Raw genomic sequence first — 27931 nt, forward strand, 5'->3', positions numbered from 1 at the left:
AATACTGATATAATCCTTTTATTTTTCTCTGCCTTTAGAGTTTTCCCTGGTTTTGGAGGGGATGGAACTGAGTGTGGGGGCTATGAGCTGAGAACCGCCAGCACCAGTCTTTTCCAAGGCAGTCAGTTAAGAGTGTGCCTGCACTGCCCCTCCCATTTGTGACATGGCCTAGCAGACACCCTAGTCTATGATGTCCCCGCATTCCAGGTTGTCCAGTTCATTCTGCATATGGTCGATGTACTGGTTGATCTCCTTCACACGCTTGCGGTTCCTCATGATCTCATCCTTGTGAATCTGAAACCCAAGCTCCATGTGTTGGCCTCAGACAGTTGGGCCATGTCTTGGTATTGAGCACAGTTTGAGGGAAAGCATTTCTGTCAAGTGGGCATAGCTACGGTTCTCATTCATTTCAAGGCCTCTGTGCCCTGCTAACCTGTGTATTTGAGGGAGGCATTAGAAAAACAAGCTTACAACAGCAAGGGCAACAAAGTGGGGGAAAAATGGCCTCTAGGTACAGTGGATTCGTAGTGCAGGCATAGAGCCCCAGCAATAACCTTGGAGGAAAAGGAAAAGGGAGTCAGGTGGTAGCGCAGCAGGATAAGTGCAGGTGGCACAAAGCACAAGGATTGGCCTAAGGATCCCGGTTCGAGCCCCTGGCTCCCCACCTGCAGGGGAGTTGCTTCACAGGCGGTGAAACAGGTCTACAGGTATCTTTCTCTCCTCCTCCTCTTTCTCTCTTCCTCTCTGTCTTCCCCTCCTTTCTCCATTTCTTTCTGTCCTATCCAACAACATCAACAACAACAACAAAAATACAACAAGAAAACAAAGAAAAGATAAACAAGCTTATAGGCTTCAAAATCTGACTGGGGTCAGGTAGTGGTGCACCTAGTAGAGCACACATTACCATGTGTGAGGATCCAGGTTCTAGCCCCTAGTCCCCACCTGCAAGGGGGAAGCTTCATGAAGCAGGTCTGCATGTATCTCTTCTATGTCTCACCCTCTACCAAAGGATAAAATTGGCCACTGGGAGCAGTGGTGTTATACAGGGACTAAACCCTATCGATAATGAGTGGTGGGAGAAAAAATGTCTAAATGAGCAGGACTGGAGAGATTACTAGGTAGGGTGCCTGCCATGCCACGTGTATGGCCCAGGCTCAAACCCTGACATGGAAGGTGCCATGACATTAGGAAGTTCTGGTGCCGTGGTATTTCCCTTTAAGTGAAAAAGTGACCTGAGACTAGTGAATTCAAATTATCGGTGAGGCTTTAGATCCACAAAAATAGATAAAAGGGAAAAGGCTAGGTGACATTGGGCTTTTGGTGTGGAAATCTACAATGCTTGCTCATGCTTCTTGGTTTCTCACTATGAGGAGCTCCCAATAGCTGGAACACCTGCTTTCTGGCCAGTGGCTGGGTGGCTTTGCCTCACCTTGTCCACTAGGTGTGAGCACCAGGAATTGATTCTGGTCACCAGCTCGTCTTCTCGGTTGTCAATCTTCAAGAGGTGGATGTCATGTGATGCCCCGACTGCATTGACAATTGTGTCTTTGTCAACAAAGAGCTGGGGAGCAAGAAAGACCAGAGGGGCGTGTTTCTATTCACTCACCAAGCACCAAGTCAGCACTGGAAGGCAGAGGATAGGAGAGAGAGAAACAGAGACACCATACACTGAAGGTTCCTTCAGTGTGGTGGGGGCTAGACTCAAATTTGGGTCATTTATGTCACAAAGCAGCACATTTTCCATGTGAGCTTTTTCTCTAGCTCAGAGCCCACCTTTGAATTAGCCTTATGGCAGCCCCCTTCAACTTCATTGGGCAACAGTGTCCCCTGGACCTGAGCAGAGGGACTGTCTGAGCTGAGTCAACCAGATGTGATCTACAGAGACCAGGGTGGCTTCATAGCACCCCCATCCACCAATCCTGACTATCTCTGAATTGACTCATCTGGAAGCTGTTTGTGATCTGGAAATGAGAAGTTTCCCCCTTGGGGGTTTCCAGGCAGCTCCAAATTCACAAGGCCCCACATACCAGAGGCCCTCAGCCGCCCACTGTCTTCATGGCTCCCCACTAGCCAGGTTAAGTTGAGGGTGCCCTTCGGGTAGTTCCCCTTTGCTCTTACAGGAAGCTACCAAAAACAACCATCCTTCCTCAGGCCTGGCTGTTTTTCTTGTCCATAGGGCAACCATTGTACACCTGGCATAAGACCATGTGCAGGGTGGAGGGTAGATAGCATAATGGTTATGCAAAGATACTCTCATTCCTAAGGCTCCAAAGTCCCAGGTTCAATTCCCCTACACCACCATAAGCCAGAGCTGACTGGTAAAAAAAAAAAAAAGCATGACCTCTGTCCAGAGCAGGGGAGGTACTGGAGTACTTAGCAAGCAGCTGCTTCCATTGGGAAGGGAAGGACTGGACAAAGGTCATAAATGCTCTACATCAGATTTTTTTTCCCCTACCAGGGTTATTGCTGAGGCTCCATGCCTGCACAGCTCCACCATTCACAGAGCCCCCTCCCTTTTTTTTTTTCTTTTTGATAGAGGATGAGAGAGGAGACACTTGTAGCTTTGCTCCATGGCCTGCGAAACTGCCCCCTTGCAGGTGGAGACCTGGGGCTTGAACTTGAGTCCTCACACATGGTAACATGTGCTATACCAGGTGTGCAACTGCCCAGCCCCACAGTTTCCAGAGTAGGTTCTGGAAAGTCCTGTGGTAAATAAACCCTTTAAACTTCTTTTTGTTTGTTTTTGTTTTAACACAGCACTGCTCTCAGCTCTGGCTTTTGGTGATGCTGTGGGACTGAACCTGGTAATTTGGAGCTTCAGGCAAGAGAGTCTCTTTGCATAAACATTATGCTATCTACCCTGTTCACCCTTTAAATTTATCCTCTCAATTTTCCCATTTATCTGGCCATAGGCTTCCCCCCCCCCTTTTTCCTCTTTCCTCTTCTCTCTCTCTCTCTTTCCTGCTGGAGCTTTGCCTCTATGATGAATCCACTACTCCTGGCAGCCATTTTTTCCCTCTTACTTGATAGGACAGAGGAAATTTTCAGTGGGGAGGGGGATAGAGAGAGAGGGGCTGGGTGGTGGTGCACCTTTTTTAAACAATATTTATGTATTCCCTTTTGTTGCCCTTGTTGTTTTATTGTAGTTATTGATGTCATTATTGGATAGGACAGAGAGAAATCGAGAGAGGAGGGAAAGACAGAGGGGGAGAGAAAGATAGACACCTGCAGACCTTCACCACTTGTGAAGTGACTCCCCTGCAGGTGGGGAGCTGGGGGCTTGAACCGGGATCCTTATGCTGGTCCTTGTGGTTTGTGCCACCTGCGCTTTACCCACTGCACTACCGTCCAACTCCAACTCCCGGCAGCGCACCTCTTAAGCACACATATTACTACACCCAAGGACAAGTGTTTAAGCCCTGCCCCTACAAGGGGCAAGCTTCATGAATTGTGAAGCAGGTCTGTATGTATCTATCTACCTCCCTCTCCATCTCCCCTCCCCTCTCAATTTCTCTGTCATATAATAATAGTATTAATTATAATAGGAATTTATAATATATATTATAATATTAGTATAATAGGAAAAAAAGGGAAAAATGGCTACTAGGAGCAGTGGATTCTTACTGCGGGCACCAAGCCCCAGCGATAACTGGTGGAAATTAAAGGGTGGGGGGGGGCAACATCAAAGTTGGCTCTGAAAGCAGGTGTGGTGCAGCATTTCTAGCATAAAAATGAAAGGGGTAAGGTTTGAAAAAGTGACTTTCAGGACTGGGGATGTGACTCAGTGGTTAGAGTATGCTAGCTGTGCATGTATGAAACCTGGGTTTCATCTCTAGTGAGAGAGAGGGGAGAGAGAAATAATCTCAAAATATCAGTTACAAGTTGTTCTGTAAGTTGTTCATATAGTCTAGAGAGTGTGCACATAAGTTTATCCTTTCAAGTGTTTTTGTTTCTGTTTTCCCATAGGGAGGGAGGGTGGAAGAGATCAAGCAAAGAGACCACACACCTAAGCCTCTTGCCTGACAGCTGACATCCAGGTGTGCAGCCTACAGCAGGCCCTAGTGTTCTGGGAGCAACATCACTTGGGTCTGGGGATGTGCCAGCCCAGCTACCTGTGTGTCTCGGGCACTGGGAAGGGGCACTACTCAGGGACATACCCATTGGGAACAGCAGACCCAACGAGGGAGGTACTGAGAGGAGGTCACCTCATGGTCAGCTCAACAGCAGCTCTGGTATCCAGGGGGCAGTTGGCACCTCAGGGACCAGAAGGGACCTGTGACTGCAGGACATGGCCATCATACAGCAGAGTGAGGCTCCCTGAGTGACTGCTTGCACCTTACTGGTCACACAGGGGCCTGGGGCTGACGGCATCCATGCTGCTCCAGCCCAGGTACAGCATAAACAGCCACAGAAGCAGATACAGGCCAGTCTGAAGTTGAGATTTGGCTCTGACAAAGATGGAGAGACAATGGGCTTTCAGTGTGTGTGTGTGGGGGGAGATGTCCTCTCCCAGGAACCCACATTTGAGTTGAGAGCAGAGTGGCAAGGACAAGCTGGACTCAAGGGGCTTGAAGGAAAAGAGTGTCTGCCTGACAGCACCAACTGGGAGGAGTGAGCCGGAAAGGCCAGGGGTGCAAGCTGCTAGAGGGTGCTATGCAAAAGCACGAGGTGCTGGGGTCTGGGGTTCAAGTGCCCCTGGCTACTTGAAGAACAAATTGTGCAGTGGGGTGGGGGTGGTGGTGGCAACAAAGAGGCAGCCAGCTAGGACAAAGCCCAAGGTGATGGGAGAGAGAGAGAGAGAGGCTGAGAAGGGTTGAGTGGAGCAAATGAAGAATGAAAGCAGGCTCCCGGGATTGGGCAGTGGCACATCCAGTAGAGTACCCATATTACCACATGCGAGGCCTGGGTTTAAGCCCCTGGTCCCCATTTGTAGGTGGGAGGCTTCAGGAGTGGTGGAGCAGTGCTGCAGGTGTCTGTTTCTTTTCTCCCTTTCTGTGTCCCTTAGCACCCTAATAGAATGGCAGCCCCCTGCAGAACATGGGGGCCACTGACCATCTGGCTGCTGCTGTAGTGGGGGTAGCTGGAGCCTCAGAAAGACCCTTGGGTAGGCCACAGCCCTCCAGCTCCACTTGTCCTCTCAGCTGCACTACAAAGGGAATGACTGCCTGCCTCTGCCAAAGTAAGGAGATGGCTGGGTTTCGAGCCCTGGCCTCAGGCCCCCTTACCGAGCGCACGTCATCTGGGAGCTCGTCATCCAGGTCACCCTTGACAATCTTTTCCAGTGTGTTGATGGAGATTTCCAGAAGCTTCTCATGGTGGTGATTTTCCAGATCCCGGCATTGGGCCATCGTATGGTGCAGAGTTAAGCAAAGGTGCCCAGCCCTGCTTTGGCTGCCATCCACCCGGCACAGCACCCTGAACACGGGGTAACTCAGCTTTCTCCAAACACACACATACACACCTCCCCAGGACTGGGCTCCATGAGTGCCTCTGCCTCCTTCCCCTCCACGCCAGTTCCTTCTGGCCTGGCCTCTCACTCTGGCTCCCTGCATTCAGAGTCAGTGTTTGAAGCCCAGCTTCCCAGTGGCCACAGTGTTACCATTCCCTAGGGCCTTTGCACACTCCTATGCTACCCAGAATGGCCTCCCCAGCCCCTTCCTCTTGGTCCCTCCAGCCCCTGCTTAGGTCCTCATTCAGTCCTAACCTTGTGCCCCACTCACCCTGGGCCTCTGGTCCCCCCTCCCAATCTCTGTGACTGGCTGGGACAGTGGCTTCTGAGTGGAGCATAGCCATTTGCCTCCTGGGAACCTGAGTTCAGGTGGCAGGAGGGTAGCCTCCCAACCCTGACATCATCATTACAACTAACCCTGTGGGGACCTGCCACACAGTGGGGCTGGGGGTGCTGGGGTTCTGGAGTGTGGACTCATGGCCATGAGCATCCCTCTGGGAACACACTTGGCAGAACTTCTGTGAATTAGGGAGCCCACAAACCACCACCCCCCGCAGCACCAGGCCATCAGCCCCACAAGGCCACCATTGTTCTGAGGGTTGGAGACCCCCCCCCCCACAGGCTCCATGGAACATTCTTTAAATGTCCCAAGTGGTTGCCAAGCCTCCATGCTGTGTAGGTGACCTTTGTCCTTGGCAAGAAACTGGAGGTTTTAAATGCCTCTATTTCCAATGCCTTGTGAAGATTGACTCTCCCTTGCCCTCTGTTAAAGGTGCCAGTACTTGCAGCCCAGGAGTGGACACAGTAGATAAAGCACTGAATTCTCAAGCATGAGGTCCTAAGTTCAATCCTCAGCATCGCATGTGCCAGAGGGATGCTCTCTCATATTAAAATAATCTTTAAAAATAGAACAAAGCTGGGAGTCAGGCAGTAGCGCAACGGGTTAAGCGCAGGTGGCGCAAAGCAAGGACCGGCTTAAGGATCCCGGTTTGGCCCCCGACTCCCCACCTGTAGGGGAGTTGCTTCACAAGCGGTGAAACAGGTCTGCAGGTGTCTATCTTTCTCTCCCCCTCTCTGTCTTCCCCACCTCTCTCCACTTCTCACTGTCCTATCCAACAATAATGACATCAATAATAACTACAAAAATAAAACAAGGGCAACAAAAGAGAATAAATAAAAATATGCTATGGCATTCTAAAAAAAAAAAAAAAAGAAGTTGCAGGGACTGCCCCGATCCTCCCTGGAGATAGGCAGAGTGTGGATTGGGGCCAGCAGCACCCCTCTGGCCCTCCAAGAGGACCGTTATAGAAAGGATATAGGCTTTGGACATTCTCGATGAAGAGACCCACCAAGTCGACAATGTTCCTCTCAAACATGTTTATTGTCTCCTGGGAATGAGAAAGAAGTCTGAGAACACGCATGTGGAGATATGAGCTTAGCTTGGCCCAGCAATGCTCCCAGAGGGTGCTCCCTGCACTTAGCAGGGGGTGCACCTTGATCTTATCCAGTGCCTCCTCTAATCCCAGCCCTTGAGATGGGGGCGGGGGGAGTGGTACACTCCTCCAACCCAGCAGCTGCCTGTGACTCAGCTCCCTCTTCCCCATGGCCCTACTGTGAGCACATAGTACCTTCATCTCACTCACTGCTCCTGAGTGATCCATATCACCCTTGCTCCAAGCCTCAGCAGTGCCAGCCCCTTGTTTTGGTGACATCTGTTCAGGTGCCCCACACTTCAGAGACCCAGAGAGTTTCCTCTCCCCTGAGACACACTGGTACCTATTCTTCAGCTCTGAAAGACCAGGAGGGAGCATTGAAGAGCCAGTTTGGCCCACAGTGTCTTGGATTCTCCACTGTCTGCAGCTCCAGAAACCTCAGTGAGCCTTCACTGGACTTGCTCTATTTTACTTTACCACCAGGGTTATTGCTGGGGCTCAGTGCTAGCACTATAAATCCACTGCTCCTGGTGGCCATTTTTTTCCCCCCATTTTGTTGGATAGGACACAGACATTTAGAAAGGGAGAGAGAGATACCTGCTTCACTGCACGTGAAACATTTCCCTGCTGGTGGGGGATGAATGCTCAAACTTAGATCCTTGCTCTTAGTACTGTGTGCTTAACCAGGTATGCTAACTTTCCTCTGGATAGAGGGTGAGAGACAGAAGAAGAGGTACTGCAACATTGCTCCACTTCACATGAAGCTTCCCCCCTAAAGGCGCTTCCATAAGGCATAAGGCCTGGAGATCAAACCTGAGTCCTCATGCATGTTAACATAACAAGTATGTCCCACTGGGTGAGACACCTTCTGCCTCCCCCTACCCCTAGACTTTTTTTTCTCTGGGAGAGAGAGATAGAAATGGAGAAGGCGGGGGATTCGGGCAGTAGAACAGCAGGTTAAGCGCATGTGGCACAAAGCACAAGGACCAGTGTAAGAATCCCGGTTCAAGCCTCCGGCTCCCCACCTGCAGGGGAGTCACTTCACAAGCGGTGAAGCAGGTCTGCAGGTGTGTCTATCTTTCTCTCCCCCTCTCTGTCTTCCCCTCCTCTCTCAATTTCTCTCTGTCCTATCCAACAATGATATGGAGTCCTGACTTATGTCTCTGTTGTTTTCTTATGCTGTGTCTAATTTCAAATGCAGGGCCCCAGGCATATGAGGCAGATATTCTACCTCTGAGTCACTTCTCCAGGCCCTGAGATGGGTCCTCTGCATGGCAGTTTCTCACTAGTGTGGTCAGGTTTGAATGAGTCACCTAACACCAAATAGTCTGCAAGGTGCTGGGCAGAAAGATCGCCCCCCCCCCCCAGCAATGCTAGCTGGCCCCCAATATCTCAACCTCATGCAGCTCTCAGGGTTCCTCCTTTTCCCTGAAGCCCTCCAGCCTCACCGAACCCTTCCGCAGGTTCTTCACACTACTATCCCCAGTTGCAGGACATATGTCCCATGTTGGAGGTGTCAATATCTGAGGGGCAAAGCATGCCTGGCTGGGATGCAGAGCTTCACAGGGTGCTGCCAGGTGGGGAGTGCACTCTGCAAAGGCTCTGGTCTGACTTTGGTCCTATGGCTGGCCTACTGTGACTGGATGTGTGCCTGGGGCCTGGCCTTACCTCCAGCTGCTCTACCAGCTGCATCTCCAGCGTCATGAGCACATTGAACAGCTCTGAGATGTCCTCACTGTACTCCATGACCTTCGAATCGGTGGTTTCAGAGTCATTGTGGATGGTGCTCAGATTCTGTGAACGACAGCCTAAGCTATAGGAAGCCAGGGCTCACTGCAATGCAGAGGCGAGCCTGAGCCTAGACCCAGGAGGGGCTTCTCCAAGGGACCCTAGCAGGAAGTGCCTGCAGCAGGTGCAGGCAGACCCTGAGGAAGCCAGCAGTGCCCACAGAGCCCAGCATATAAACAGATGTGGGTATCAAATGGATGCTGGCCCTGTACCCTGGGTCCCCAACAGCAGCCATTCTCCAGCCCCCTTCCCCACCCCACCCCCTCTGTCTGTGAAGAAAAATCAGCTCTTCCATGCACTGAGACATCTTACAGCCATAAATCGAGAACTAACTTGAGTTTGGGAGGGACACACCAGGCTCACAGTGACACCAAGTCTAGACAACCTGAGCCATGCCTTCATTTCTCACATACATGCTTACTTGCACACAATTTTATTATTTTTTTAAATCGCCACCAAGGTTATTGGGGTTCAGTGCCACTGCTCTTGGTGACCATTTTTTTCCTATATGTATTTTATTTGACAGAGAATTTGTGGGGGGAAGGGGAAGCATCAGACGGAGATACACAGACATACCCCTGAAGTACTTGCTTTACCTCTTGTGAAGTTTCCCCCTTGCAGGGGGGTGGTAGAGGGAGGCTAGAAGCTTGGTCTTTGCATGTGGTATGCTTAAGCAGGTGTGCTACTGTCCAGCACCCCTAATTTTTTAAAAAGAAATATTTAGGAAAGAATAGAGCTAGAGCTCATTTTGGCACATGTGATGCCAGGTACTGGGTCGCTCTCTCAGTTTCTCAAAACATCCTGATGACCCTCAGACCCTGAACCCTGCCCCTGGGCATAGGAAGGGGGTGCTTTGGGAGCTCTGACCCAGTGAGGGACCCAGGGAATGTAGGAACAAGCTAGCAGAGGCCCTTCAAGAAGAAATGGCCCCTCATTTCTTGGAATCTGGGAACCTCCCAGACAGGGGACTCAACTTGGGTTGGGCATCAGGACCCCAAGAACTGCAGAAAATCTCCAGGCCAGGTTCCACAAGGTAGGCCCCACAGGCTCCAGGTATGGGCTATGAGGGGACCACTGCTTTCAGCTCAGGCATGGACCTTCCCTGCCTTTCCCCCACCCCACCCCTGGGAAAAAAAAAGAAAAAAAAACTGGCCCTGAATACTCAGCTTCTCCACAGAAGCCTTTGAGGGGTTGGCCTGCTCCAGCAGGCATCCACTGGGATGGGACTTGGGGCAGCAGGAGTACAGCCCAGACTGTGGCCTCTTGATGCTGAGGGTGTGGTTGGGCATCAGATGGTGTCACCTGGCTGACCACCTGCTGTCCTAAGGCTTAGGGACTAGATATGAAATATCAGGGAGGGGAGCCTGGGGATAGCTCAGCCAGTAGAGCACACACTTTGCCATGCTCAAGGACCCAAGTTCAAGTCACAAGCCACTACTACATGGGAGCACCTTGCAAAAGGGGAAGCTTCAGTTGTGGTGAAGCCTTACTGTGGTATCTCTGTTGTCTCATCCTGTATCTAAACATTTCTTTAAAAGTTGTCTTTTTGGAAGTCGGGCGGTAGCGCAGCAGGTTAAGCGCCTGTGGTGCAAGGATCGGCATAAGGATCCCGGTTTGAGCCCCCGGCTCTCCACCTGCAGGGGAGTCGCTTCACAGGCGGTGAAGCAGGTCTGCAGGTGTCTTTCTCTCCCCTTCTCTGTTTTCCCTCCTCTCTCCATTTCTCTCTGTCTTATCTAACTACAACAATAAAACAAAGACAACAAAAGGGAATAAATATTTTTTTTAAAAGTTGTCTTTTTGTTAGAGCCTCATAGGAATCGAACTCCAGTCATCTTGGCAAGAGGAAAGAAAGCAAGTAATGTCAGAGAGGACATGCCACACGGGTTGGAGACCAGCCAGTCTGGAAGAGATAGCAGCACCCTGGCCCTGATGACAGCTGCCACCAGAGAAGCTGGCATCCACAACCTTCCCAGAAACTCTCCAGATATTAATGTCAGCTGGCTACTGCAAACACCCTCTAACATCTTTGAGCCAAACAAAATACATCTGTGTTTCAGTTGACACAGAGCTGACAGGGCTCAGCTTCTGACTGGGTGCTCATCACCATCCTGAAAGGTGATGAATCAGATCACAGAGCAAAGGGTTGAGAGCAGGGAGGGAGCCAGGAAGCATGGGAGCCAATCATCCTGTGTCTTGCTGTGCTTTAAGAATTCACAACCAAGGGCAACAAGGGGAAAATGGCCTCTAAGAGTAGTGGATTCGTGGTGCAGGCACGGAGCCCCATTGATAACCCTGGATGCCAAAAAAAAAAAAAAATCACAACCAGGGGGCCAGGTGGTAGCACGCCGGGTTAAGTGCACATAGTATCAATTGCAAGGAGCTGCACAAGGATCCTGGTTTGAGCCCTTTACTCCCCACCTGTAGGGGGGTCACTTCGCAAGCAGTGATGCAGGGCTGCAAGTGTCTGTTTCTCTTCCCCTCCTCTCAATTTTTCTCTGTCCTATTCAGCAACAACAATAAAAATGGAAAAAGTATGGCTGCCGAGCCCCAGCGATGACCCTGGAGGCAAAATAAAATTCACAACCACAGCCTAGGAAATTACATAAAGTTGGACATAAAAGCGTGAGGTCCTGAATTCAAGCCCCAGCATCACATGTACTGGAGTGATAATCTGCTTCTCCTGTCTGTCACTGTCATTATCTTGTCTCTATCATTAAGAGAAAGTTCTTGACTAGAAGCAGTTTTATAAGAAACTTGATACCCTGATGTTGCAGACCAAGTGGTTGCATAAAGAAAGAAGCTTAGCTTATAGTAATGCTATCTGCAGCCTGGGAAGTGGTACAATGGATAAGGCATTGGATTCCCAAACATGAGTTACCAGGTTTAGTCCCCAGCATCACATATGCCAGAGTGATGCTCTGGTTTTCTCTCTCACTCTTTTACTATCTCATTATTTCTCTCTCCTTTTCTCTTTCATTAATAAATTCTTGGGCTGGACAATTTAATGCCTGAGGTGCTGAGGTCCCAATTTCAATCCCTAGCACCACTGTAAGCAGAGTTGAGTACTGTTCTGGTATAAGTAAATAAATATTACAGTGGAGATTGGAGGAGACAGCATAATGGTTATGCAAACAGACTAATGCCTGAGGCTCTGAGGTCCCAGGTTCCATTCCCCCTACATACAATACCATAAGCCAGAGCTGAGTAGTGCTCTGGTAATAACAACATGCAGGTGCAGGTTCCGAGCCCCAGCAATAACCCTGGAGTAAAAAAATAATAATAGTAAAAGTAACATGGACTAAAAGAAACCAAGCATTTAGGGTCCCTATCTGAGGGGTGAGACTGAGTGGCCTGATGTAGACTGGGTTCCAAAGTTCAGGGAGCAGCTCCTTTGCTGCCTCTTTGGGTGCAGTGTTCTTCCTCTACTATCCCCAGACAACTCCTGTTTGTACTGTAAGACTCATCCTGAATGAGGTCCTGAGTTCAATCCCCAGCATTGCATGTGCTAAGAATGATGCTCTTCTTCTATCTCATTAACAAATTAAGTACAACAAAACCCTTTCATAAAAATACACTCAGTCTGAATGAAGGGGTCCTTGAACTCTGGCTTCCCAGCTCGGGAGAGTGGCAGTGAATGAATGGCTATTTTCCTTGTCCTTAGGCTGGTCCTTGCGCTATGCACCACATGGCACTTAACCTGCTATGCTACCACCCGGCTTCGGCTATTTTGTCATTGTGCATGGTGACATGAGTTATACCAGATAAGGCATCTGCCAGCCCTGACATGATACCAGCTTGAAACCTCTGCTTCTTTCTTTTAAAGTGATCCTTTATTTATTTTTTAATATTTATTTTCCCTTGTGTTGCCTTTGTTTTTTATTGTTGTTGTAGTTATTATTGTTATTGATGTCATTGTTGGATAGGACAGAGAGAAATGGAGAGAGCTGGGGAAGACAGGAGGAGAGAAAGACAGACACCTGCAGACCTGCTTCACCGCCTGTGAAGCGACTCCCCTGCAGGTGCGGAGTCAGGGGCTTGAACCTGGATCTTTACGCCAGTCCTTGTGCTTCGCACCATGTGTGTTTAACCCACTGTGCTACTGCCTGACTCCCCCTTTATTTATTTTTTAATTATCTTTATTTATTGGATAGAGACAGCCAGAAATAGAGAGAGAGAGAGAGAGAGACACCTGCAGTGCTGCTTCACCACTCAGAAAGCTTTTCTCCTGCAGGTGGGGACAGGGGACTGAAACCTGGGTCCTTGTGCATCATATATATATATTTTAAGATTTATAATATATACCTTTCTAGTATTGTTTTTTTTTTCCTTTTTTCTAGCTAGGGGGTGAGAGATCAGGAAGGAGAGGAAAGACACCACAGCACTGCTCTACCACTTATGAAGCTTCCCTATGCAGATGTTCCTACATAGTAGCCTGGGGCTCAAATCCTTATGATCACACATGGTAGCTTGCAATATATAGAGTGAGCATCCTGTTGGACCTGGTGTGACCATAATTAGCAGTGACATGGTGCCAGCTTGACCCCCAGGGGTGAATTCAGTGTAGGAGGCCCACAGGCCATCTTGGCTCAGCCCTGCAGGGTGAGGAGCTATGGGTGGAAGGCTGAACCTTGGTTTTGAGCCTGATTGTGAGCTCTGGCAAGTAGGAGCTAGGACCCTGGGCCTCTAGAGTCACAGCAGCCTCAAGACCAACAGAGGCATGGAGTTGGAATCCCAGATGACCCCAGGCATTCTGAGGGCTTGACTTCTACAGTAGGAGGTGTAGGGAGGGGTGTCTACCAGTAAGTGCTTCTCCTCGAATCTGGCAATCCGGAGTTTGCCCTCCTCCTGGTTCTCCTGAATGGCCTCAGAGATGCACTCATTGAAAGTGTCGAGCTCTAGTTTCCTCTTCTCCTGCTGTTTTAGGCCGTACTCAAAGATGTTCAGGCAGATGATGACAAACTTGTCCTTGTAGGTGAGGGGCCGTTAAGGAAGGGCAGCAAGGACAGAGGATGAGGGAGCTAGGAGTGGGGGCTATAGGGGAAGATTCTAGAGCAGAAGGAAGACACACTAAAGCAAGGCACCCTGGTGGCATAGGAGGTGGTGCTGTGATAAGCATGAAATCCCAGGTTCGAACCTCAGCATTGCATGTGCCACAGCAATGCTATATAGAGGGAGAGAGAGAGAAAGACAGACATCTGCTGACCTGCTTCACCACTTGTAAAGTGACCTCCCCCCTCCCCCCGCGGTTGGGGAGCTGGAGCTCTAACTGGGCTCCTTATGCGGGGCCTTGCACTTCATACTATGTGTGTTTAACCCGGTGCGCTACCTCCCACCTCCAGCCCTCGGTTCTCTTTCTTTCCCTTCTTTATGTCATTAGTAAATAAATATATATATATATATATATATATATGATAAATTGAGAGGGAAGGGGGAGACTTAGAGATAGAAGGGGCTGGGTGGTGGTGTACCTGGCTGAGTGCACATGTTACAGTATGCAAAGACCCAGGATTGAGCCCCCAGGTCTCACCTGAATGGTAAAGTCAGGCTGCAGGTCCCCCTTCCCTCTAGATTTCTGTCTGTCTGTAGCCAATAAATAAAGATAATAAAACTTGAAAGTGAGAAGGATTCCTGCAGCACTGCTTCACCACTAGTGAAGCTTCCCCCCTGCAGGTGAGACTGGGGAATTGAACCTGGGTCCTTGCGTACTATAATGTGTGCACTCAACCAGCCCAGAATTTTTTTTTTTTTGCCTCCAGGGTTATTGCTGGGGCTCAGTGCCTGCACCATGAATCCACTGCTCCTGGAGGCCATTTCCTCCCCCCCTTTTGTTGCCCTTGTTGTTGTAGCCTTGTTGTGGTTATTGTTGTCGTCATCATTCGTTGTTGGATAGGACAGAGAGAAATCGAGAGAGGAAGGGAAGACGGGGAGAGAAAGAAAGACACCTGCAGACCTGCTTCACCACTTGTGAAGCGACTCCCCTGCCGGTGGGGAGCTGGGGGCTCAAACCGAGATCCTTATGCCGGTCCTTGTGCTTTGTGCCATGTGCGCTTAACCTGCTGCTCTACTGCCTTGACTCCCAATTTTTGAGTTTTTAAGGTAAGTGTCTCTCATGACAATGGTGGCTTCTCCAAGCCCTGTGAATTGTGGCTCTGTGTCTGCTCTGAGTGCACTCTTGAGTCCCACATGCACTCACACGTGAATTCCATGATAGCTCTCCCCAGCCACAGCCACAGTGACAAGTGCCAGTCACATTCTCTGGATGCCAGCCAACAGGGGTCACAGCTCAGTTTCTCAATGACCCTGAACAAGTCATCCCCACCCACTCTAGTGTCCCCAAGTATAAGGTGAGACTGGAACCAGTACCCCTACAGGGGTGGCCGTGAGTGAATGTGTGGAATGTATAGGCATGGACAGGGACAAGGAACCTGGCTCTGGGCATCTCAGAGGTGGGCTATAGTCCCCCCCCCCACACACACACAGCTCAGCCAGCCTGGCCCTGTGTTTCCCTTGGGCACCCTGCTTTGAAGTATTCTGCCTTCCAGGATCTCATGGTGGGGGGTGGGGAGACTTGTGGCCCAGGGAGTAGGGCTGCCAGAAGGCAGTGTTCTGTGCAAGAAGGATATGCCTCCAGGAGCTCATTGACACCAGGCAGATATGCCAACTTGCTGCCCTCTGCATCCTCCTCATACATGCTGTCAAACAGGAAGGAGCCATTCATGTGCTCAACAAATGCGGCCTATAGTCAGAAGCACAGCAGTAATGAGAATCTACCCAGGTTTCTACTGGGTCTTGCCAGTGGGTGTGGGGGTTACTGACAGTCTAGTGGAGTGGTCCATGAAGCATGGATTTCAGCATTCTGAAGAAGGCAAGGAAGAGGCATAGCATGCTAGTACTAGGGTCTAGGGGGATGGCACAGGACTAAAAGTGATGCATGGATTCTCCTGGCAGAGGGATGGGGGTGGTGAGTGCTGAGGGCAGCTGGCCAGCTAGGATCTAGTTATAAATCCAGGGTTTAGCTGAGCAAGAAACTTGGAACTGCCTAGTCACCACAGGGAGTTGTTTATAGTTTTAAGAAAAAAGAGAAATGGGCAGAGTAAATAGCATAATGGTTATGCAAAGAGTCTCTCACACCTGAGGCTCCAAAGTCCCAGATTTAATTCCCTGCACACCACCATAAGCCAGAGCTGAGCAGTGCTCCGGTAAGGAAAAAAAAAAAAAAGAAAGAGAAAAAGAGACACTATTACTCAGGACATGGTGCAGTGAGTGGATAGAGAGGTCCCAAATTCCATCCCCAGCATTTCATGTGTCAGAGTGATGCTCTGGTGCTGTGTTATCTCAGACCCCCCCTTTTGTCTCCAGGGTTATTGCTGGGGCTTGGTGCCAGCACTATAAATCTACTGCTCCTGGTGGCCATTTTTTTTAATTGAAGATGACAGAGAGAAATTGAGAGGGGACAGGAGATAGAGAGGGAGAAAGATAGACACCTGTAGACCTGTTTCACTGTTTGTGAAATCTCTCTGCAGGTGGTTGAGCCAGGGGCTCAGACCAGGATACTTGCATGGGTCCTTGGTGCTTTGTACTATGTGCGCTTAACCAGATGCATCACTGCCTGGCCCCCTCTCACCCTTTCTCTCTGCCTTTCTGAAAGAAAAAGTCTGTCCAAGAGAGCAGTGAAATTGCATCTGCACTGGCTCTGCCCACTCCCCCCAGCCCCCACACACAGAGAAAGGGAAGGAGAGACTATTTCAGCACAGCCTTTCTCATCCCCAGCCCATGATGGAGCCATCCCTATGGGTGACACACAACCATGTGCCCCATCAGAGCATGGCACTGCCACCTGGCATCTGTTTCCCAGCAGAATCAGGTTTCTGGAGCTGTGCTGCAGTGCACCTGATAAAGCATGTATGTACCACACTTGAAGACCCGGGTTTAAGCTCCTGGTCCCCACCTGCAGGAGGGGAGCTTCATGAGCAGTGGAGCAGTGCTGAAGGTGTCTCTCCTCCTTGTCTCCCTCTCTATCTCTGTCTCCTAGCCTCTGTCAAAAAGAATAAATGGCCATGGAGAGCAGTGGACACACACATGCTGAGCCCAAGCATCACCCTGGTGGCAAACAGCAGCAGCAGCCTGCTGCAGGGCCTGGGGAGTAGCCTCCTCCCAGTACCTTGTGCTGCTCCAGCTCTTCCCGCTGGACCTGCTCATTTTCTAGCTGTGCCTGCATCAGGTTCTCTCGGTGCTTCAGCTCATCGATGCTGTACTGGTGCTTGACCTCTGCCAGTTCTTTCTGGGGGTCAAGAGGATGTTACTCGGTGCTAGCCTGTGCCATCTGAGGCTGGAAGCAGAGTACATGGTGGTGGCCCATCTTTCTGAGAATCCTTCTCAAATCACTGCTCCCATGGTTGCTACTACCATAGGGCCTTTGCATATGTTCTGACTCCTGCCTGAAAGCCCCTCAACTGCAGAGTCCTCTTGGGACCACTCCTGGGAAGCTGCCCCTACCCCAGACATTTCTGTGCCCACCCTCTCTCCAGGCCCACCCATGCATGTGTGGAATCTTTTCTTCCTGCCCAGGGGTGCTGGTTCTGCACAGGACTTCCCCAGGTGCTGTGAGATTTGAGATCCTAAGCTTTTGCCCTCTGCTGGTCCTATGCTGCTCTCGGCCTGAGCCCACCCAGATTGTGACATCACTGGTGCACTTTCATAATCAGTGAAGTAGCTCTGAAGATGTCTCTTTGTCTTCTCTATTTCCCTCTCAATTTCTTTTGCTATCCAGTAAATACATAAAAATAACAAAAAATAAAAATAAAACCAAGAAGCATTGGAGTCTGGGATGTAACCTAGTGGTAGAGCTTCTACTCAGGACCCAGAAACTTCCAGAAAGGGCAAACTGTGCATCCTGGGTGTCGACCGGCCTAGAAATACCAGATAAATAATAGTTGAGGGAAGACAGGCTGGAAGCTGAGCACCAGCAGAGCTGTGGGCCCAGGGAACACTCGCCGTGTGATCATCGATGCGTCGGAAGTCCAGGTACACGAGGTCTGGCAGGTAGGCACAGGTGAACAGCTTGTAGTCCTCCATCTGCGTAATGGGGTTTCCAGACAGGCTAAGTGTGCGCAGGTTCTTGAACCGCCGAAGGTAGATGAGCTGGGGAGAGAGACTGGAGCTTTCCTCAGCCTGTACCGCCCCTCCCTCACCCACTGGAATGTAAACAGTTTCTGCATAGCCTTCCTGCTGGTTGGGCTGATCCTGGCAGGCCCAGTGCTACCCTTCACCTCCACCTCCTCCACCTCCTCCACCTTCACCTCCACCTCCAGGGGACGGCCCAGGATACCTGCACCCTTGGCTTCAGTCACTCCACCACCTGGGAAATAGTGGTCACAACTCCAATCAGTTCTAGATGGATCATATGGCCCAGGAGGTGCACTAGGTAAAGCACTGTACTTTCAAGCATAAGGTGTCAAATTTAATTCCTGGTGAAGCATGTGCCAGAGTGAGGATCTAGTGTTATATATATCTTAAACAAACAACCTCAATGCTACATCTGTGGGTCAGGGAGGTAGCTTAGTGGGTACAGCGCAGGACCTGCCCACATGAAGTCCTAGGTTCTATCCCAGGCACCACGTGTACCAGAGTGATCTCTTTGTCCATCTCTCACAGGAGAAATAAGTAAACCTTCAAATATTTAGTTAGTTAAAAAAGGAAGTTTGGGGGCCGGGCGGTGGTGCACTGGGTTGCGCACACAGTGCAAAACATAAGGATCCTAGTTTCCAGCCTCCAGCTTCCCACCTATAGGGAGGTCGATTTGCAAGTGGTGGAGCAGGCCTGCAGGTGTCTATCTTTCTCTCCCCCCTCTGTATTCCCCTCCTCTCAATTTCTCTCTATACTATCCAACAACAATAATAGCAGCAATACAACAATAGCAGCAATACAACAACAGCAGCAACACAACAATAACAACAATAATGGGGAATAAAATGGCTGCCAGGAGCAGTGGATTTGTAACACAGGCACTGAGCCCCAGCAATAACCCTGGAGGCAAAAAAGAAAAGAAAAAGAAAATGGGGAGAGGGCTGGGTGGTAGCACAGTGGGCTAAGTGCACATCGTGCAAAGTGCAAGGATTGTCATAAGGATCACGGTTTGAGCCCCCAGCTCCCCACCTGCAGGGAGGTTGCTTCACAAGTGCTGAAGCAGGTTTGCAGGTGTCTATTTTTCTCTCTGTCTTACTCTCCTCTCTCAGTTTCTCTCTGTCCTATCCAACAACGGCAGCAATAACAACAATAAAATAACAACCAAAATAATAAACAACAAGGGCAACAAAAGGGAAAAGGTGGCTTCCATGAGCAGTGGATTTGTAGTGCAGGCACTGAGCCCCAGTGATAACCCTGGAGGCAAAAAAAAAAAAAAAAAAAGTGGACCAGGGAGCTAGTGTATTGTTTTATGAAACAGAATTTTCTGCCTGAAGCTCTGAGATCCCAGGTTCAATCCCCAGTACCACCACAAGCCAGACCTGAGCAGTGCTCTGGTTAAAAAAAAAATATATATATATATATATATATAATTATTATTTATTATGTATTCCCTTTTTGTTGCCCTTGTTGTTTTATTGTTGTAGTTATTATTGTTGTCTGTCTTCGTTGTTGGATAGGACAGAGAGAAATGGAGAGAGTAGGGGAAGACAGACGGGGGAGAGAAAGATAGACACCTGCAGACCTGCTTCACTGCCTGTGAAGCGACTCCCCTGCAGGTGGGGAGCCGGGGGCTCGAACTGGGATGCTTACATTGTCCTTGCGCTTTGTGCCACGTGCGCTTAACCTGCTGCGCTACCTCCCAACTCCCACTAAAAAAATTATTAAGGGAGTCAGTTGTTGTTGAATACAACAACGACAACAATAACTACAACAATAAAACAAGGGCAACAAAAGGGAATAAATAAATATTAAAAAAGAAAAAATTATTAAACATTTGTTCTGCTTTATATCTTAATGCTTTTTCAGCCACCAAGTTGTAGATGCTACCATGACACCAACCTGCCTTCCTCAGGCAGACAGCATCACCAGTGTACCCTGGAAGCCCCATCTCTCCAGAGTCCTGTCCCACTAGGGAAGGATAGAAACAGGCTGGGAATATGGATCAACTTGAGAACACCCATGTTCAGCGAGAGACAATTACAGAAGCCAGACCTTCCACCTCTGAACCCCATAATGATCCTTGGTCCATGCTCCCGGAGGGATAAAGAATAGAAAAGCTTTCATGGGGAGCCGGGCTGTAGTGCAGTGGGCTAAGCGCAGGTGGAGCAAAGCACAAAGACCGGCATAAGGATCCCGGTTCGAACCCCGGCTCCCCACCTGCAGGGGAGTCGCTTCACAGGTGGTGAAGCAGGTCTGCAGGTGTCTATCTTTCTCTCCTCCTCTCTGTCTTCCCCTCCCTCTCTCCATTTCTCTCTGTCCTGTCCAACCACAACAACAACAATAATAACTACAACAATAAAACAACAAGGGCAACAAAAGGGAAAAAATAAATAAAATAAATATAAAAACAATTTAAAAAGGAAAAGGAAAAAAAAAAAAAGAAAAGCTTTCATGGTAGAGGATGGGAGACACCACTCTGGTGGTAGGAATTGTACCCCTCTTATCCTGTGGTCTTGTTGATAATTTTTATTTTATAAATAAATTTTAAAAATAAGAGTGAAATCCACCTGCCCTCTCCTGATACCTTACAAGCCCCCCTCAGTGACACCAGCTCTCCCTCTGCTAGGGAGGCACCCTCCATGAAGACAGTCTCCAACCAGCTCAAGGCTGTCCCATCACAAAGCCACACCAGATGTTGCTGAAAGAGCACCAGTGCTGTGGTCCAGGAGGTGGTGCAGTGGATAAAATGTTGGACTTCCAAGCATGAAGTCCTGAGTTCATCCATGACATTGTGTGTGCCAGAGTGATGCTCCTTCCCTCTTATTAACTGATAAATACATTTTAAAAGGGGGGGGGTGATGGCACACTCATAGAAAACATTATGTGTAAGGACCCAGGTTCAAGCCCCTTCCTGGTCCTCACCTACAGAGCAATGCAGTAGTGCTGCAGGTATCTTTCTCCCTATCTCCCCTTTAATTTCTCTTTGTCTCTATCAATCAGTCAATACATAAAACATTAGAAAGTAAAATAAAGCCTATAAATGATGCCCTTGTTTGCATGGTGACTTGTGCAGGCTAGGCTGACCTTACAAACCTCAATGTCCCTCCTTCCTGCAAGCCCCCACCCTCATACTCCCCTGCTGCTGCAAATACCTCACTCCTAGGAGGGACTCAGCCATGCTGGAAGTAGACATGGCAAAAAAAGCACTTAAGGTCAGAAACATCACTCAACATGTTAGAACAGTACTCTGGTCTCTCTTTTGTATCTCTTTTGCTTATAGAGACAAATCTTTTTATTTTCTGCAGGGTTAGGGCCTCATGCACGCATGATTCTACTGCTAAGGGGTGCTTTCTCATTCAGCTAGAGAGATAGCAAGAAATACACATAGACAGAAATAAAACAGGCTGACACAATAGCACTGGAGCTTCCTTGTCCAAGCTTCAACCTGGACTTTGCACATGACAATACAGGCATCCTACCAATGACTATCTCTCCGACACTCAAGAAATCTGGTGGAATAATCTGGATTTGTAGTTGTTCCAGGAGAAGTGGGGGCAATCAAGAAAGCTAAGGCTGTGCTTCTCTGCCACAGACCTCTCTGGTGGCTTTTATGACCTGTATCCCTGTGCCCTTGGCACTCACGTTCATTATGTTGTCGATCTGATTGTTGCCCAATGACAGCACCTGAAGCTTGGTGAGAGCATCTAGAGAATCGATTTTGATGATGCGGTTGTTGAACAAGCTCAGGTCCTCCAGGTTCACCAGTGTGTCCAGCCCCTCAATGGCCTCAATGTTGTTGAAGGACAGATCTGGAAGGCCAAAGGGCTCTGAGGGGCATTCTGAGACAAGGGGCCTAGGAACCACTTTCTAGTTGATGAGTTGTTCCATAAGAATTTTCTAGAAGTTGCACGTGGATGCCTGCAACTTGCCCTTCCTACCCTGGCTCTGACATGCTTCCTGGATGGGGCCATGGGCCAGAGAGGCCCATGAGTGGATCTGAAACAGTGCATCTTGAGACAGAAAAGACAGATATGGCCTGTCCCTCATGTGAACAGGTGTTTCAAGAATGATACCACCCATATGCATGGCTTGTAATTTACTTGTATTGGGGCTTGTGATAAGTCCTGAGTGACAGTTTTTTTTTTCTTTCCCTATAGCTAAAGCTAGAGAAATTGAGAGAATCTGAGAGTAAGGGAAACCATAACTTCCTTCAGTGCAGTGGGGGTCAGGCTTGAACCTGGGTCACACAATGGCAAAGTAGTGCACTATCCAAGCGAGCTATTTTGCCATGCTAGTGCTTTGGAATGTAGTTGATCACTTGGGAAGCTACAGCTTAGAAAGGTCTAGCATAACACCCCCCAAAAAAAAAAGAAGAGAGAGAAAGAATGGTCCAGCAATGTGCTCAAAGCCACAGAACTAGGCAGGATGGTGCCAAAAACCATACTGGCCATTCCTCCCTAGACATGTAGCAGGTGAGCTATGTCACAGCTCCTGGGAGGCAGAATCCATCCCACCCCACATTTCCTATCTATGGGAATGAAACTGCTTTCCCCATCAAAGTTTTTGGGGCTTGGCTGGGGTTAGAGCTGCATGCTACCCTGGATGATGAATGGCTCAGAGGCCAAAATTGGGACTTCTTATAAATGTGATGCCAGGGGACCAATGTGTCATGCTGCTAAAGTCTGCCCTGGCCAAGTTTTTATTTTATTTCTTTTAATATTTATTTATTCCCTTTTGTTACCCTTGTTTTATTGTTGTAGTTATTATTGTTGTTATTTAATGTCGTTGTTGTTGGACAGGACAGAGAGAAATGGAGAGAGGAGGGGAAAGACAGAGAGGGGGAGAGAAAGATAAACACCTGCAGACCTGCTGCTTCACTGCTTGTGAAGTGACTCCCCTGCAGGTGGGGAGCTGGGGGCTCGAACTGGGATCCTTACGGTGGTCCTTGTGCTTTGTGCCACCTGCGCGTAACCCGCTGTGCTACCGCCCTACTCCCTAAGTTTTTTTAAAAAAAATATTTATTTATTCCATTTCGTTGCCCTTGTTGTTTTATTGTTGTAGTTATTATTGTTGTCATTGGATAGGACAGAGAGAAACGGAGAGAGGAGGGGAAGACAGAGAAAGACAGACAGCTGCAGACCTGCTTCACCACTTGTGAAGCGATTCCCCTGCAAGTGGGGAGCCGGGGGCTCGAACCGGGAGCCTTACGCCGGTTCTTGTGCTTTGTGTGGCACCACCTGTGCTTAACCCACTGCGCTACAGCCTGACTCCCCTTATTCCCTAAGTTTTTAAATATGTATATATGTATATATATATGTATATATATATAAATTCAAACTTGGCATCACATGTGCCAGAGTGATGCTCTAGTTCTATTTTTTCTCTTATAAATAAATAAATATGTAAATCCACTTAAACAGATTTTGAAAAAATATATTAAAAGACTGGATTTCTTTTTTTTAATGTTTTTTTATTGTTGTAATTATTGTTTTTATTGATGTCGTCGTCGTTGGATAGGACAGAGAAATGGAGAGAGGAGGGGAAGACAGACGGGGAGAGAAAGATAAGACACCTGCAGACCTACTTCACTGCCTGTGAAGAGACTCCCCTGCAGGTGGGGGGCCAGGGGCTTGAACCGGGATCCTTACGCCAGTCCTTGCACTTTGCGCCACCTGTGCTTAACCCGCTCCACTACTGACCGACTCCCAAGATTGGGTTTCTTAATCTCAGAAGGTGGAACTTCTGATGCCCTCACACTTAGCTGGACAATTAGCTGTGTGGTGCACATAGGGGCACAGAAAGGGGCCTCCCCGAGCGGGCCTAATGTCAGCCATTGGAAGGGATCTCACCCAGCCAGACAAGGTTCACGAGGTTCTCCAGGCCTTGGATCTTCTCAATGAAGTTATTATCCAGCTGCAGCTTCCTTAAGCTCTCAAACTGCCACAAGTTGTCAATACAGAGGATGTCTGGAACAAACCAGAGAGATGCATAGGCTGCCCCAGTTGAGAACTGGGGTAGAAGTGACGACTGGGTTACGGAAAGTCTAGAGGACCAGTGCTAATGCCTCAGGAGATCTCACAGCTCAGTGTCAGCCTAGTAATGTGTGTGTGTGTGGGGGGGGAGCTGTCAATCACTGAAGAGTTCTGAGTCCCTTGCGCAGGCTACAGAAGGGCCTAACAGGTCCACTGGTGGGTGGCCTGCCAGAGCTCAGAAATCATTTCCTGCCTCCAGAGCCAGGCTAAGGGACTGCTCAGATGCTGAAATACCTTGGGGGCACAGAACCTGGGTGGGAGCCTTTCTTCTTCCTTCTGAAGTTTCACAAATAGAACCAGGCTTGTGGGTTTAACCCCTGAACCCCTGCATTGTTGTGTGTATGGGGAGGCATAACCAACTGATTCAACTTCTTAGGAGGGTTTTTTGGCCAGGTTTGTTGGAATGTCTAATGTCTGTGGTTACTGATGCTGCAAGTGCTCTACCTGAATTCTGTTTGTAAAGACATGTTTGTATAAGTGACCAAAGAAATACATACAGGACCTGGGAGGTAGTTCACCCTGTAGAGTGTGCTCATTACTGTGTGCGAGGATATGGATTCAACCCCCTTGACCACCGCATGGGAGCACCTATGGGGGAAACTTCATGAACAGTGGAGTGGTGCTCTGGTGTTTTTCCTTTTCTCTCTCTTGCTCTCACTCTCACTCGCTCCCTCCCTCCCTCCTTCCCTGTTTCTTACCATCTACCTAGAGGAAAGGGAAAAAATGACCACTGGGAGCCATGGAGTCATGTAGGCATTAAGCTCCAGTGACATCCCTGGTGGCAATAAATAAATACATAAGTAAAAGAAAGAAATCAGATACTTGAGAAGATGGGAGTAAATTGTCCATATGAAGGGGCAGGTTCCTGATCACTGCAGTGCCTGTGATCTGTGGTTCCAGAACTCTCCTGTGCACATTGCCAGCTGCTTGCCACCACTCAGAGTCTGGTGTCTATCACTGGTGGACAATGGGTTCTGAATAATGCTCCAGTTAAATACATTATACATAACTGTATTTTTAAAATTTTATTTTATTTTATATCAAGACAGAGAGGCAGAGAGAATGAAAGAGACCATAGCACAGAAGTTTCCTCCAGTGGTAGGGGCTGGGCTCAAACCTGGGCCCTGCACATGGCAAGACATCCCACTATCCAGTAAGATATTTCACTGGCTCTATACTGTGTATAATATCTGAGTGGCCTAAACTCCCCCAGATTTTTGTAGAAGCTACAAATAGCTCTGCTCTTTGTTTATATGCCTCATTTTCCTATATTTACTTTTGTAATAACTTTCAAAACTAGAAAATACTTTTTTTTGTCTCCAGGGTTATTGCTGGGGCTCAGTGCCTGCACCATGAATCCACTGCTCCTGGAGGCCATTTTCCCCCCTTTTGTTGCCCTTTTTGTTGTAGCCTTTTTGTTGTTAATGTTGTTTGTTGTTGAGTAGGACAGAGAAATGGAGAGAGGAGGGGAAGACAGAGAAAGGGAGAGAAAGATAGGCACCTGGGAGTTGGGCTGTAGCGCAGTGGGTTAAGCGCACTTGGCGCAAAGCGCAAGGACCGTGTGAGGATCCTGGTTCAAGCCCCCGGCTCCCCACCTGCAGGGGAGTCGCTTCACAGGCGGTGAAGCAGGTCTGCAGGTGTCTTTCTCTCCCCCTCTTTGTCTTCCCCTCCTCTCTCCATTTCTCTCTGTCTTATCCAACAACAACATCAATAATAACTACAACAATAAGACAACAAAGAATAAATAATAAATAAATATTTAAAAAAAGAAAGACACCTGCAGACCTGCTTCACCACCTGTGAAGCGACTCCCTTGCAGGTGGGGAGCCAGGATCCTTATGCCAGTTCTTGTGCTATGCACCATGTGCGCTTAACCTGCTGCGCTACTGCCCGACCCCCCTAGAAAATACTTATTAATAGCACTGAAATAGCAGCCCAGGAAGTGGATAAAGCACTGGATTTTTAAGGGTGTGGTCCTAAGTTTGATCTCCAGCATTTCATGTGCCAAAGTGATGCTCTAGTTCAATCTCTCTCTCTCTCCCTCACCCTTTCCCTCTCCCTCTTTCCCTCCCTTATGAATGATTAGATGAATAGTTTATGCTGGCATTCCCTCCTTCTAGTCTAGGCAGTTCCTAGTACTTATGTGACTCTTTTATCACAGGACCCTGTCTGTTGGGATTCCAGGGCTGGGAGGGGGAAGGTATAAGCCAGGGAGGTCTAGGTAGGGCCCCACCCCACCCTGTAATACACACTCTGAAAGTCTAATCGCAGGGAGAGGACATCTTTGAAGAGGATGCCCTCCTGCTTGGCCAGCTGTCCAGCCTCCTCACGTGGGCCCTGCTCGCCCACGGCCTGCTTCAACATGTTGTCATCCATCACCCGTGGCTCCATCCAGTTGCACTGCCGGCTCATTGTCTGCAAAACACTGTGATCTTCTTCCACAATCTACTTCTCCTTTTGGGGGCCAGTCTGACTGGGGATCTTTTATTTCATTAGTATTATTACTTTTATTGCCACCAGGGTTATTGATTGGGTTTGCTGCTGGCACTATGAATCCACCATCCCCAGAGACCATTTTTTCCTTCCCCCCTTTTCTTTCTCCTTTCTATTTTGATAGGACAGAGAGAAATTGAAATGGAGGGGAAGACAGAAAGGGAAAGAAAAAAACAGACACCTACAGACCTGCTTCACCATGTGTGAAACATCCTCCCTGTAGGTGAGGAGCCCTTGAACATGGTAATGTGTATGGTCAAACAAGTGTGCCACCACCTGGTCCCACTGGGGATCTTTTATTTGTTAACCTTTTTACTAGAGCTGGGGCCTTGCTCCTGTGCCATTCACCACTCCTGGGTCACCTTTTCATTTGGAGAGAGAGAGAGTTAGATGGGGAGAGAGACAGAGAGAGATAGCATAGCACTGGAGCTTCCTCAGTACCATAGCACCTCCTATGTGCTTCTGCTTGAACCTGGGCAATGCATATGCCCTACCTGGTAAGCTATATCTCTGGTCCCTGGCTGGGGTCACTTCAAGGAGTTCTAAAATAAATGTGGCAGCCACCCCTTGGCTCATAGCACTAAGGCTGCTCCAGGATCTCCCCTACAAGCATCTACACCTTTGGTTGCACATCCACAACTGGGACCCTAGATGGAATTGTTCATAGTCACACTGAGCTAACAAGAGACAGACATGGAATTCAAGTATTAATATCCCCACACAAAGCACTTTGTAGAACACCAAAATGAAGACTATAAGAAAAAAAAATCGCGGGCTGGGAAGATAGCATAATGGTTATGCAAAAAGAGTTTCATGCCTTAAGTTTCAAAGTCCTGGGTTCAATCCCCAGTACCATCATAAGCCAGAACTGAGCAATGCTCTAGTCTTTCTTCTTGAATTGTTCCCTGTGTATATCTCTCATTAAAATAATAAATAGAGAATGCAATATATTAAAAAAGAAAACAATTTAGTTGCAGTACAGAGTTCAGACACATAAGTTAAATTCTCGAGTAAATCACCAGTGAGCAGGGTACCTTTCTTTCAACGAAAAGGATCAGACCAGGAAGGTGGAAGGGGGTGGGATCCCGTAAAAATCTGTTTAAATCCTGCTCCTTGGGTATGTCTTAATCATCCGAAAACCTGCAACGGAGCCCAGGCCGAGTCCGCACTGTGTGGGTACAGTTGTAAAGTGTACAGACGGTCTACGTGTTCGCTTTACAGGTGAGAAGAGTCGAGCTGGGTCCTCAGGGAGAAAATTCAAGTGAAGTCGGGATGCTGTCTGTCCCTGCCAGGCCTTTCTGACTTCTCGTAACAGACACTGAGGACTGTTGCTACAGAAACCACGCGCCGCCGCCCTCCCAGTTGCTAAGGGAATGTCAGTGTTAGACGTCCTGGGTGAAAGTTGATGGGTCATGTGACGATTCTTATGGGCGGGGCCACACTCCTAACACCAACCAGCCTTAGAAAAAACAAACATTCCTCCAATCAACACTTTCTAGGGGTAGGCATCTTTATAGCTTCACCTCTTCCCCACCGCTAGATTGATTGATTTTCTTGTTATCCAATAACAGTAAGACTATGCTAGATTGACCAATGTATTCATGAATCAA

The 27931-nt window shown here is 48.7% G+C and overlaps 1 protein-coding gene across 1 annotated transcript; it reads right to left on the bottom strand.

Annotated features, from left to right (window-relative positions):
• Window positions 1–27806, bottom strand: DRC3 (dynein regulatory complex subunit 3). The gene is made up of 13 exons (XM_060203223.1): window positions 27356–27806; window positions 26081–26243; window positions 23646–23762; window positions 21439–21605; window positions 17665–17811; window positions 16832–16951; window positions 15294–15406; window positions 13468–13642; window positions 8551–8676; window positions 6767–6837; window positions 5226–5349; window positions 1430–1561; window positions 1–294 (listed from the first exon to the last, which is right to left on the bottom strand). The coding sequence occupies exons 2-13, from the start codon at window positions 26238–26240 to the stop codon at window positions 181–183; spliced, it is 1566 nt and encodes a 521-aa protein (XP_060059206.1). The 5' UTR covers window positions 26241–26243; window positions 27356–27806; the 3' UTR covers window positions 1–180.
• Window positions 27807–27931: the final 125 nt, after the last annotated feature.

The sequence above is a fragment of the Erinaceus europaeus genome, chromosome 12, assembly GCF_950295315.1.
Source record: "Erinaceus europaeus chromosome 12, mEriEur2.1, whole genome shotgun sequence".
NCBI lineage: Eukaryota > Metazoa > Chordata > Mammalia > Eulipotyphla > Erinaceidae > Erinaceus > Erinaceus europaeus.